The 14,243-nt window shown below is 36.8% G+C and overlaps 1 protein-coding gene across 12 annotated transcripts in view; it reads right to left on the bottom strand.

Moving 5' to 3' along the window:
* The window catches only part of PAX2 (paired box 2), a 78,262-nt gene that overhangs the window by 48,876 nt on the left and 15,143 nt on the right, over positions 1-14,243 (bottom strand). For 6 of the 12 annotated variants that reach the window (XM_089677234.1, XM_089677224.1, XM_089677223.1 and 3 more), the window contains exons 4-6: positions 5,944-6,029; positions 2,958-3,077; positions 1,647-1,772 (exon numbers count right to left, since the gene is read on the bottom strand). In XM_089677234.1, the coding sequence (XP_089533360.1) occupies positions 1,647-1,772; positions 2,958-3,077; positions 5,944-6,029 (332 nt within the window). The remainder of the gene's footprint in view (positions 1-1,646; positions 1,773-2,957; positions 3,078-5,943; positions 6,030-14,243) is intronic. The other 6 variants (XM_089677235.1, XM_089677228.1, XM_089677230.1 and 3 more) reach the window with 2 other exon arrangements.

Genomic DNA, 14,243 nt, shown 5'->3' with positions numbered 1-14,243 from the left:
GTAAATCCAAGAATAAGGCATAAAACCCGAAACATCATGAAAATAATAATAAATTTGTTACACGGCCCAGCCAGAGCATGCCACCAAATTCTCATTTTAACCCAGTCGCTGTCGAACAATCATTTCCCTCTAGAATGTGATTAAATGCCGTTTATTTAAGATATCTCCCTGTGCTTGTTTCTGTTTAACAGTGGAATCTGGGAAAATGTACAAAGGAGAATTACTTGGCTGATTTCCCTTAACTCTTTCAATAAACAAGGGAGAATAGAAGCGTTCAGACCTCTGTTTCTCGCATATAGCTGGTGCTGTGAATCACTCTGCTGCCTTCACCCAACCAGAGAGTTTGGCTACATCATCCTGACACATAATTATCTCCACTCTTCTTAATCATCCGTGCCGCTGCAACTGTGTAATGAAAGCAGCAACAAAGATGACAGAGTAGAGGAGGACTTCTCACCTTATATAGGATGGCCAAACAGCATTTGTACTACCGACAATGCATCTATATTCACAGAGATTTATACATTTTTGCTTGGAGTCCTGATGGAAAATAAATAAACAAAGGATTGCCCTCACTTTGTTTAGTTCTGGCTTGGATCTCATGTTTTATATACTGCACCACAAATGTTTAACCCCTGCGCCATGTCCACACAAACTGTGCTCATTTGCAGACCATTGAGGCTAGGCTGTGCTATGGGGCAGCCATTGTGAATATATTACTTGCACATCAGTAATCTTTGTGACTGTTAGCCAGTGATGGAGATTTAGGATAAATTTTCACAGTAATAGTCTAGTGTATTGTAACCTGGGACTGTGGACTGGAGCAGATCCTGAAACATATTGTGAGCAAACAAAGCTTCTGCGATATATGATGTAACATATGAGGAAACATAATATAATACATAAAAAGATATATTTTGCTATGTTAAAGTAATTTCATTGTAAGTATGTCCTTCCATGTGTAGTTTAAACCTATTTTTTCAATGGTTCAAGAGTGCATCATATTGTCATTCCCTCTCTATCATAGCCAAATTATAAACTGAACTGTGGTTTTAAACTGAACTAACTTTAGGTGAAAATCCCCCAAGCATTTCCTCTCCTCATTGCAGACACAGCTTTTCTAAGTCATGTGATGGAATAATTGATTCTTCAAATCCACTGCAATAGGCACAGTAGGAAGAGAACACCAGAGGAAGTTTATAGCACTGGATATGCACAAAGCTGAGTTGTCATTTGATCAAATCTTTGTTCAAAACAGGTAGTACTTCGATAGGCAAAAACTGACACAGTTGCTGATTTTGTCCATTTGTAACAAGCCTCGGACACAAACTCAATGGCCTATTCTACAAATTTCATCCCTTTCCAGGTCTTCAACTGTTATTTTATCGAGTACCATGCCTAACCTGGTAAATCAATTAACTCAGCACCGCTGCCAGATTGGCAGTCTGGCAATTCTGGCATTTGTGAGAAGGACCAGTAGATCTGTGGGCTGGTGAAAGCTCCTGTGGAATGCTTGACCTTAGCAAAACCTCCTGTTTAGACAATTTTTTAAGAGTCACAGACCCACAACAGACCTGAAACAGAACTGCAGTACAGGACAAAATTTAGTTATGTATAAAATAAATGGGCTGGTGCACTTCATGTACCTTGGCTGCTTTTAAGTATTCCAAGTCTGTCCCTGTTCAACATGTGTGCACGATGGCTTGTATCCATATTGCCTGTGTGCAGAAAAAAACCCAATCTTTCGCTTAGAGCTGTAACATCCAAATTACCTACACAATGCATAATGAAAAATATATATCTTTAGTTATGGATACAACTTCTTCCCACTCACTACATAATTTATAATGACTTTCTGGATGATCTTTTTCTGTACCATATCACACTCCCTGCTACATACCCCTGTCTTCTTTCTCTAGTTCACCTTATCTCTATTCCTCCAGCCTGTGCAAACTGCACCTTGTTTATTATAACATTTTGAAAATGTCAATAAAACAATACTGTGAAAAAACATCAATATCCATCAACATTATTCCATAAAAGCCCTCAATGCCTCTAATAATCAGTTAAAACAGCATAATGGTTTGCAAGTCACTTCAGAATGGAGGTCATTCATAATGGTCAAGAGCAGCTCAGTATAAAAGCATCCTCAAAACACTCCTAAATTTGAGTAAGTACTTTTGGATATTAAGGTTAATATAAAGGCAATATAGGTATGCAGAAAAATAGCTTGAACAGGTGGTCAGTTCAGACTGGATAAACTAAAACAGTACTTTATTTCCACCAGAACCATGATATGTTCTAATACAAGCTTCTATTTTAAGATTTGTTAACAAGAGGTGCCTTTATGATCATAAGAGTATTAAGAATGAAAAAAGGAATATATATATATATATATATATATATATATATTATACATATCATCAGCTGTTGGCCTCTTATAAGTGACCTCAGATCAATGTAGCCCAATCCATAACATAGCATCTACTACTCTTTTGATCAGTTACAAAATGCACAACTTACATACTGTAACTTCCATAGAAATCACCAAGACTACATTAGCATGCAAAAAGTTGACTGTCCTTGTAAACAAACCAAAAAAATGGTAAGAACTTACGTTGAAACATCTACAATGTTAAATGATTTTTGGCAATCTACACGGCTGGTCTATAAATGCCTTTTAAAAACACATTGGACACTCTACAAACTGCAAATAATGTTGCTGTAAAATAGGGTTGCTTTACAAAATAACTCTGTTTTAATATTAAAAAGTATATACATAAGTATAAATCTGCAGTACTAACAGTGTAGCAATAGTGGCTGTGCTTTAGGAGCAGAAGGGCAGTGTATAAAGGCTACAACTGATCTGTTTGTTATTAGAGCAGCTGGTATGCATGGGCTTGAAATTAGACCCTATTTGTAAGAGATACAGAATAAAGATCTCTCTTTTTCCCTACCTTCATCGCGTTTCCTTTTTTCGCCATTTGAACGAGGTATACCCAGGATCCCATTTATGGAATAAGAGCCTACGGGATCATTGGAGGCGCTGGACACAGGTGGAGATGCTGTACTGGGAACTGAACAAAATGAGAAAGGAGATGTAAGCTTGTGAGGAGATATCTACTGTGGATTCCTCCTTATGAATCAAAATGTAAGGAAAACTCTTCTGTGAAACCCTTATAGGAGTTACTAACACCATGCAAAAGTGTAGATGTCATGCCTACTCAGAGAAGGCAACCGTTATAGGACATCAGCCAGCATTTACCATGTGATTGACATTGTGCCACTGATAACCTGATCACCTAGGTTGTCTACAAAATGGCCTCTTTGATAGCATGTCTAATCGATGAAAGCATTCCCTAGTGGCTTATTCAAAACATGTTTGCTTTTACTGTCTATACAGAATACATATAGATAGAACAAGTATCTATTCAAACACAATGTAGTCTTTTAATTGTTTAAATGCATTTATGAAAAAATGAAACGTGGTATTTTCCAACATTAATGTACATTCATGAAATAGACTAGAAGTAGAATAAAATCCATTTGGTTTGGTTATTGCACTTTGCAAATCATCAATGATCATGGCACTACCATACTAAAGTGTATGTAAACCCTAACAATGAATTTTTCTTATTTGTTCCCTTGCGTCTGTTTATTATACCAGTGGAAGCACTTTGTTATATCTGTTTGATAAGGGCAAAAAAACCTGTTGATCATGTTAAAAATTCAGAACTGGCCCCTGACCTCTGCAGATTTTCTGTGTTATCTCAAAAAGACCTCCTAGTTTTCATCAGGGATTACAGAATAATTAATGTTAATACTGTAGAAATCTGGGAGTGTTTGAGTAGTTTAGCAATAGAAACTGGGCAGGGTTTTTTTAATTTGCCTTGAGATAAGCTTTAATGTTACCAACAATGTATGGAGAATATGAGAGACTATGTAAGTATTTATCTATCTATCTATCTATCTATCTATCTATCTATCTTTCTATCTATATATATCACTTGGCCCTTGCATATTGTCAGAAGTATGAAAAAAATAATTAAAATTTCAAAGACATATAGGTAATGATTACATAACATACATTTGGCACTGTATAACAGCTTACATTAGTATTTTCTGCTATTTTGATAGTAGAACATTTTATTGCAATTTTGTTTTAACCACTTCCTGTCCGGACACTTTTACCCCCTTTCTGTCCAGGGCAATTTTCAGCTTTCAGCGCTATCACACTTTGAATGACAATTGCGCGGTCATGCAATACTGTACCCATATGAATTTTTTACCATTTTTTTGAGACAGATAAAGCTTTATTTTGGTGGTATTTATTCACCGCTGGGATTTTAATTTTTTTTACTATGTAAATGAAAAAGTCCAAAAATTTTGAAAAAAAGTGTTTTTTTTAATAAAATTTTGCAAATAAATAATATTTCATCCTAAATCTTGGCCAAAATTTATTCCGTTATTTTTTTAGTAAAAAAAAAAAATCCAAATTAGTTTATAACCAAAAATTATAATTTTTAAACATTTTTTTTTAGATTTTTATTTTATTTTTTTTATATTATTATTTATTTTTATTTTTATTTTTTTACATACTGTCACCCTAGCAGTACAGTGTCACCATGGTGACACTGTACTACTTGTGGGGGGTGATGAAGATTTTTTTTTTTACACTGATTTTTTACACTGACCCATATAGGATGTAAAAGCAATCATTTCTCTTTCTCTCTGTCTGCATTCTTGCAGTCATTGAGAAATACTGAGTGAGCTGTGATTGGTCACAGCTTGTCACATGGTACAAGGGTGTTGTGAATAGCCTTGTACCATGTGACCTCTGTGATCATTCACAGATTTCACACGTAGTAAGCAATGATGTCACAAGTGACATCTTGCTTACTACTTTGCATGTGATCACTGATTCGCCAATCAGTGATCACATGACCGGGACCTCGTACAGAGGTCCCGTCCGACGATCGGTGTTTCACTGTGTCCGGAGAACACAGCGGACACCGGATCGCGGTGGTGCGCGCTCCTAGGGAGCGCGCACAGCTAGAAAAGGCGGGTGCCGTTTAGGAACGGCAACCCGCCCCTGGACTGCCACCGCCCTGCCGTTTATAAACAGCAGGCGGACGGCAAGAGGTTAATATTGTTTTTTGCTGTTAAATTCTCTAACAGGAGATGCAAAGCATGTGACATCCCTAGAGCTAAAGCCATATAATTGTTTTCAGGAAGGAACATCTTATCTCTTACATAGTTCATAGAAACTATGATTTTCAGATCTGGCTAACAAAACATCAATCTAAAACACATTTAACATAATCAATGGTTGTTCAGTGGTAGGTTAACCATAACCCTTTTCCCCTATCTTTTTGAAAGACATACTTTAAAACACACAAAACACTTTCGAAACTCCCTAGGAACTAAAGGCTGGATGTTAACAGCAAATCTTTTCTAAGCCCAAACAAATGATACGTTAAATTGTTAGGCCATATGGGGCAACTGAGCTTGATCTACCATCTAGTAGACATTTGGTAAAAAAAAGATAGTGTTCTCCATGACAACCAATCAGCTGTGCTGGTATGTCTTTGTTTTTAGCTTACATTGAGGAAACAAACAAAACATTTAAGTAGTTATAAAAAGAGTCAAGCAGAATGCCTATTTTTTCTATACTAGTTTTTGTATACTGTACATTACTTTTGCAAAATAGAAAGTTGACAAATACAACTGAAGCACGTTCATTTTCAAGGTATTATTTAAAAATCAGAATCAGATGTGGTATGTAATATATTAAGGATCAATATATCTTATACAGTAAGTGTATTTCAATAAGTTTGGCAATTTTATGTATTTAGCTTTTGCCTTTTAGAAAGTGTGTATAATCACGATTATAATATAATAAGTGTGATGATAGAAATGAGTGAGATACGGTGACTGAATTACCGATAGTGTGCCCTGGTGCGCTTACTGGCGTTCCAGATCCGTCTGGTGTCGGGTGAAATGGCTGCTGTACTTTTGTTCGGATAATTCTAGAAGAGAAGGAGAACAAGCAAGATTTTATTATGCCCTCTTCCAGGAAATGTAAAAACACAGCATACATGACTTGCCCTACAACTAAAAAGTCTGTCTATGGATGTTAACTCTTCTACCCGCGAAAAGATTTTGAATAGATTATTACGCAACAGATTTGATGAAAATGAGCACCGGTGACAAGTGTTGGTCTTTAAAACATTATTAATGACTTGGGACATGATTACAGCTCAAGCAGATTATTGTTGCCAATTCTTTTTAAGCCATAACAAGCTTTTGTAGACAATGAAGCTGTAAAACAAGCTGTGAAAATTAAGCTAACTTGTGCTTTGTTAACAGTCGGTATAGCATGTAGAAGCTTACATGTGTGAAAAACATGGCTAATTGCTAAGCATTATGGGAACCCAAAAAGCAAAATATTTTCCTTTTATTAGAATGGAGTATGTTCTGCTTTTTAAACAAAGACAAAGCAAGAAATGTCATACTATTCATTCATAATAAATGTGTTTACTGGTTATATCAGTGATATCAAACTGACAAATGTTCTGATTCGAATGCTTCTTCCAGCTTTGCACACAAAAATGCTAACTTGCTACAGGCCAGATAGTTTCATTGTTTTGCTACTATAAGTAGTATACAATGGATTTAAATATTAAGCAAACGATCTCTGCATCAGACCCTTTAGTGTAAAAAATAAGTAGGTTCTCACTTTCCAATCTCCCTTCATAAGTAATGACACAGTTGCCTTTGTTCTGATGGATTGAGGCAGTCCACTCAAACACAGATAACCAATTTTCATGAATAGATAATCCATGATTTCCGTGACATATGAGACTGAGGCCAATGGCCTCTACAAAATAATGGGGTTGATTTTATAGTAGTTGAGGCTTTTCATTTAGTAAAGTGTATGTTCACTTAGTAAAGTGAATGTTAGCAACTAATCTGAAAACATCCAACCAGGGAAATTAAAAAAAAACAGGAATTTTATTAGTTCGCAATTGGCTGATTGAAATGAACACAACTTTAGCTTACTTAGCTCAGCGAATGTTCACTGATAACAGTCTCTGATCAATTACTAAATCAACCCCATGTTTCATTGTTCCTGCTTTTATGTAAACCAGAAGGGTTAGTTGTAGTGAACCCTTTCAGAGTTTCAAGTTGAAAAAACCTTTAAAATCTCACGTATAATAGGTGAGGTGAAACCCACTGCAAGGTTTTAAGCCTTACGTTAGCCATACATAATTAGATTCCTCATGCCAGCCTAATAGAAATCTAATAGATTCCTCCCTCCATTCTAAACAACATTAATGTATCAATCTCCCTGCCAGCTGTTATTTTCAGACAACAGGCACCCGCAGCTGTCTGAGTACCCCAGCAATTGCTGCATTTGATCAGCTGCAGTCACTGTTTGGCCAACAATCTTCTACCCAGCACCTTTGATTCATTTGAATTTTGTCATGCAGGGTGGTAATGTGGCTTTAGTTCATATGACCACTTTGAGCAACTTGAACTAATCATTACTACTTTAAACTTTGAAAGGGAAGCTTACTTTTGCTTTTCTAACTTACATCATTTTGGGTTCTCTATTTTTTTTCTATAGTCCTCACCTTTTTTATATGTATAATTAGTGTGTGAAACCTCTCCATAGCAATTGAGCTCTATATTGGTCCAGCATACAATTCAGGTGTTTGCATAGTATTCTCAGTGTTTCCTCCATGTATTCCTTTGATGTAATACCATTGTTTAGTTAATGATCTGTGACTTGCATTGACACAAACACACAAACATACACACCTAAATAGCTGTGGTAGAAATAGCCTTTAAGGCAGGCCATAGATGGGCCGTTTATCGGCCGAATTGTCGGCCGATAAACTAAAAATCGGTCGTCCCTGTTGCTGATGCTGCCACCAATGTCCACGAAAAACATCAATTTTTTCGTGGATTTTCCAGCATGACCGATAAAAATAAATGAGGAGATCCGCGAAAAATGGCCGACGGGCTGGCCCCACTAACGGCGTTATTATCGGATGATTTTTCGTGCAGACGAAAATTCGGCCGATAAACGACCCGTCTATGGCCTACATAACACAGCACTCCATAAGCTCTACTGATCATTTGCTTACAATGCAGACACCAAGTTTTGGTGTCTTAGTTTCTGTGACAATAATATAACATCTGGTTAACTAAATACTGTAACTGATTTAAGTTTTTAGAACCCCCTGTACTCTAGTCCTTAAATAAATATTCACCCTAATGACCACAAAAATATATACAGTACTTGTGTATTCTCACTATTATAAATACCAAATTTTGTGGAGCAACCCAACATAAACCAATCTTCAAACTAACCAACCTTCAAAGCACAATTCAAGTATCACTTAGGTAAAGTATAGTCCAACATAAATTATTACATGTAGAGGTACTATCTGAATATATCCATTGAGTACGAATTGGTCTGGGTCAAATCAGTTGATTTACTAAAGGCAAATAGGCTGTTCTATTTGCAAGGGACGTTGCACTTTGAATTTACCCTAGAGGTTACTGAATAAGATGAAGATCTGCCAACTTTCATCAAGCAATCATGTGCAAGAAAGATTGGTGTTTTTGACTTTCCTTGCACGTTACTGTTTGCAAAGTTAAACATCAGCACATTCACTAAGGTCTGGGGAAAATTATGGGGCTAATTCATTTTCCAAAGAATGCCCAATCGCGCGCAAGGAAAATAACAAATACAGCATTTTTGTTGCACATGGTTGGATGATGGAAGTCAGTAGACAGTAGTCACCTCATTCACAAAACTCTGGTGCAAATGTCTTTTCAAAGTGCAACTTCCCTTGAAAGTGAGCAACCTAATTGCCTTTAGTAAATCAACCCGAGTGAGTTGCTTAGATTGTATAACAAGTGGTTTCTGGGAGGTGGAGATGCAGGTTTACTAAATGCTCACTTTCATTGTTCTTATTCTAAAGTACAATAAATTGTGTGGCTTTAGACTCCTCTGTAAGTAGAAAATGTGTTTATTATTATTTTATATAAATTTTCAATTTGAAATGAGCTATCTTCTCCTGGCACTGCAATACCCAATATCTCCTTTTTATCACTGTAAAAATGTTTTATTGTAAAGGGGGAACCTGATTAAAATATAAAATGAGAGTTTAGCACCAAGTCTGCTGTTTGCTTTTTTGTATACATTAGGCCCTGTGCGCACTTATGTAACTGGGCATACCTGCAGTTGTCCCTGGCATTTATTCAGGTGCATTTGGCTTATCACACAGCACAGACCCCTTCTTTGCTTTTAAACCTCACCACCAAAAATGGTGTCTAAACTTCTATGTCTGTATTTTACATAAGTGCTAGATACATGTATTCATACTAAAAATATATGTATGTAAAGGGCCAACGTTAAGGTAAATTGATAGCCAGATCACTGTGTTAGGAACTATGTGGAAAGCTCCTCTAAGTACAAATCATAGTAAAAAGAATAGAGTGGCATGAAAATTCTTTTATTTATGGTCATCTTTGGATAATGTCCTCACTTGTCTGGCAAAGAAAATCATCGGATAGTCTAGAAGAGAGATCTGGACACTGGAAGTGCATTTCAGCCTAAATGATAATGATGATCATCATATATTCAACACTTATACTGCCTGCGTATCAAATGTCTGTTCTTCTTTAATGGCTTCCTATCTGCCCTATAGCAGAGTACTGCTACAAGGCAGCACGGGTGAACAAAATCACGTATATATACGTGATTTTGCATTTCCAGGCAGGGGGCATGTGCCCTACCCTCACCGCCATTCGTGGCCTCGGCTGTCAATCCCCGGCTCCCGGCAGGTGATTACTTGCCGGCGCCCAGTGATTGCTGAGCATCTCCGATGCGAGGGAGAACTGTTTGCTGCTTACAGTGAAACACACACACAGGACATGATGTAAAACGGCACACAGCACATAGCTAACCCTTTGATCTCCCCAGGTGTTAACCTCTTCCTGCCCAGTGCCATTAGGACAGTGTCAGTGCTTTTTATTAGCACTGATGATTGTATTGATGTCACTGGGGATTGTCAGTGACTCCAAGTCAGTTCCCCCCAGTGTCAGAATAGCAGTCCTGCTATAAGTTGCTGATCGCCACCATTACTAGTAAAAATAAAAAATAAAAAAAATACCAGTATATATACCGCCATTTAAAAAATGCTAAAACTTTCACGTAAACCAATTAATTTACATGTATTGGGATTTTTTTTTGGCAAAGACATGTAGCAGAATAAATTGTGGCCTAAATTTATGATGAAATTTGTTTTTTACATTTTTGTACTAGACATGTTTAATAGCAAAAAGTCAAAAATCTAGTTTTTTTTTTTAAATTGTCGGTCTTCTTTTTTTCATAGCACAAAAAATAAAAAACACTGAGGTGATCAAATACCACCAAAAGAAATCTCTATTTGCGGGGAAAAAAGGACGTAAATTTTATTTGGCTGCAGCATTGCATAACCGCGCAATTGTCAGTTAAAATAATGCAGTGCCGTATCACAAAAAATGGCTTGGTCACGAAGGGGGGTAAATCCTCTTGAGGGCAAGTGGTTAAGGAGAAGCTATTTGATAGCAACAGTATGCAGATTAAATATTTAAACTTTATGAAGGTAATTGCTTTTAAATGTTTTTTTAAGCTACCACCCTAAACATTGGTATCACAGACCTGTACCTGGGATACATGCATGATAAAACGTGGGAAATAGATTAGGAAAATTAGAATACTGGTTAACATGATCATCACTCCTGTTCAGTGTCACCTTTCGTCAGTCTTGTGCTGTGGTCTTTAATCTTTTTCCTTAAGGTGCCCTGAAGTGCCATAGCCAGTCTTCATTGATTTTACCAGAACTGTGAAGCCAGAGGTTGGGGATAGGGTGCAGGCAAAGACATTTAAATAGAAAATATAAATTATTTTTGACAGTAAAGCAATACTGTCAGAGAGCTGAGCAGAAGTCCTGTGTCACTATTAGACTCCTCTTAGCCTGATGACACTATAGTAAAGGTTAAATGTCTGATGGAACCATATACCTTAGAGGGTAAAAGATCCCAGCAGCAGAACAAGAGATATTGGGCAGCTATATCAGTGCTTGGGGATACTTCTATTCATCTTATTATTGATTCTGGCTTTCAATCCATAAATCTCAAAATTTTTAGAGAATTCCAACACTTTGACAGACACACACACACACACTGTATTATATATATATATATATATATATATATATATATATATATATATACATTTTTCCTGATATCTATTTTTGCAAATGACTGTTTAATCTAATATAGGTGGCATTTATGAGCAGGCCTACCAGAGCTCCAGAGCTGGTCATATTGCAATAGAAGGTTTCAGTAAACCCTGTGTGGCACTGCAGCTTACATTGATTTCAGAGTCAGCCAAAACTCACAAGGTTGATTAATGGGCTGATTTAATGACAGTATAGCAGTGGCATTGTCTATAGCAACCATTTTTTTTACAGCACTTTAGGAAAGGAGGTAAGCATGACTTGTATTGGACAAATGACATTGTTATTCCTGAATCACTGTGTGCCCTTTTGTGTATGGGTGATTCTGTCACTTATTAGGTTAGCGCTACATGTTGTTATCATATAGCTCAAAGAGATTGTCATGACAACAATAAAAGGGTTAATGCAGAAAACGATTTTTAAATGTTTAAATATTTATATTTACTTGCTATGTAATTTTGCCAAGAGTTTTTTAGGATTTGCCTAATAATTATCTAATTTAAATGAAAATTATATGTCTAATATTATATGGTAATTATGCTGTTTCCCAATTTTTAATTCAGTTTCATTATTGGAAATACTTTTTGGCTTCCTTATTTGTCTGTGGAAATACCCTATTATACATTCCATGTAAACAAGAAATTCAGTGAGTCAAGCACCTGAACTAATGAAGTCTGTTTTCGTATGGATTTGTGTGCTATGGTTGATTGACCTGTAAACTAAAATATACAAAGATTTCCTCATACCTCGGAGTACATGCTCAGTAGGTAATTAAGAAAACAGGGAGTAACCGGCTATGACACCCAAGTCTTTCTTGGTGATGTCATTGGTAGTTACGTTATATTTGAATATGATATTGATTCTAGGTACAGAACTGTTTGTAAAGCTTTGAAAATGGATGGTAATATTTAGGGCTTATGTATGAAAACTAGAGGAAAGGCTATGTGCATGAGCAACTAATTTTTTTTTTCACCCTGCGCGAGCAAAAAATTTGTAGTTTTGCTGTGGGTCATCAAATGTACTTTTATATTCATACACAACAGCCACATTAAAATGGAAGCATAAACTATTATATACAACGAACACTTCAATTGATAAAATAACCACACAAATACTTTTACAATAACATTTGAAGTTGCTGGTGTATATCATCTATCCTTTCTAAATATCTAGATTCTCAAATGACCACAAAGGGCTTGTTAACATTTTGAAAAAACCTCCACAAACCTCAGCATTCCACATTGAACCTGTTAAGATTTTGTTATTTATAATTTTAGTTCATGGGAACTGAGTACAATGCATAAGGCATTGTGGGCTCTTTGCAATTATCAACAAAATCCAAGCACAGAGAGTTCTTCTTTAGGCAGCTTAAATAGGATTTGTCACCAACAAAGGAGCTTGAACATGCAGCATTTTAGTTAGAGTGTAGTACAAAATGTATTCTAGGCTTGGCCATATTGAAACACTCTCAAAAGTTTCCAAACACAGAGCAGTATTGAAGTCTCTTAGCTATGTGCAACTTTTTGCAATGGCATTGGAAATCCAAGATGCTAAAACTACTCAGCTTGCACAGATGACTAATCGGCAATGGCATCATAAATGTAAAAAGTTCATTTGTACATTGTTTCACTCTGCTTTACAACACCGTGTTCTTCCAGATCCACCTTACATTAGAGAGACAGCATGTACTGTTGTATGTCACTGTATCTCTACATGTTTTCTTAAAACTGTTGCAAAAGAATGCTGTAACCAAGACAGCGGAAACCATTGTTGAGAACTTTTCCTTAAGGTGTTCCCATCAATGGAGTTTAACAAAGGCTACCACCAACTTCTGGTATTAAATATGACTCTCCCATTCACTGGCAATTTGGTTTAAGTCTTAAGAACCAATATAACAGATGTCCAGGGGCGGACTGACCATTCGAGCACTCGGGCATTGCCCGAGGGCCCGGGGGTCAGTAGGGGGCCCCATGAAATGCCCCTGGTACCTTTTTTATAGGCTTTTTTGAGTGTGGGCAAGGACACAAGGGCCCCATGATCCCCTATTGCCCGGGGGCCCCATGAGTTGTCAGTCCGCCCCTGCAGATGTCAGTAAGGACAGGGCTTATTATGTGAGCACTAAGTAAGGAGAAGTGGAAAGATACTTCCAATTTGAAGGAACAGTGCAAGGTATCATCATTGTAACAAGGACACATATATAACTGCAGCGTACCACTTTATCTAATTGTAAACATCAAAGGTGTTCAAAATAAGTGTGTGTCTCTCCCCCCTCCCCCGTTTAAGCTAGGTTGAAAAAAAAACAAGCGACAATATTTTATTTATATTTTTAACTTGGCTCCATAAGAATTGATTGACCGTTTGCCTTGTGGCATTCACATAAATTCAGGGACTTTATTCAGGAGTCATGTTCGTTCTATTGAATAAGCAATTTGGGAGGGTGAATTAACTGCTGTTGCTAGAAAGTCCCTGAAGAAATATTAAAATTGCTGGCAGACCAAATCAATACTCACTGAACACCCAGTATGAGTGGCCTTGGTTTCTCTCTATAATGGATAAGCGCAAAACCATTTGCCAGATAAAGGGGGATTCCTCTGCACACATACACACCACCTTGCACTCTGTTTGTCAATTTTAATAACAGCTGATCTTCCATAAGAAAAAAATAAGTGACTGTGTTTTTTTCCTCTGTGTGTCTCCAGCTCTTTCTGTTGATTACCCTGAAACCAAGCGCACAGAGCTGTTTAGATCAAACACATCAACAGATGTTTATCGTGTTCCTGCCCTATTACTAGAGGTTCAGTGCCCACAACATAAAGGCCATCTCTAAATAATAATGGAAAGCGAAGGCTGGGGCTACTAAAATCACTAGTACTGTCAATATGAGTTGTACTGTGAAATGCACTAAGTACCGATGTCACTTGTCACATCCTGAAGTGAATGTGT

This window comes from Staurois parvus, unplaced genomic scaffold, assembly GCF_062004578.1.
Source record: "Staurois parvus isolate SC_StPar_1 unplaced genomic scaffold, SC_StPar_1.0 ptg000182l, whole genome shotgun sequence".
Classification (NCBI taxonomy): domain Eukaryota; kingdom Metazoa; phylum Chordata; class Amphibia; order Anura; family Ranidae; genus Staurois; species Staurois parvus.
The sequence above is the reverse complement of the archived record's forward strand: the minus strand, read 5'-3'. Positions and strand labels throughout refer to the sequence as shown.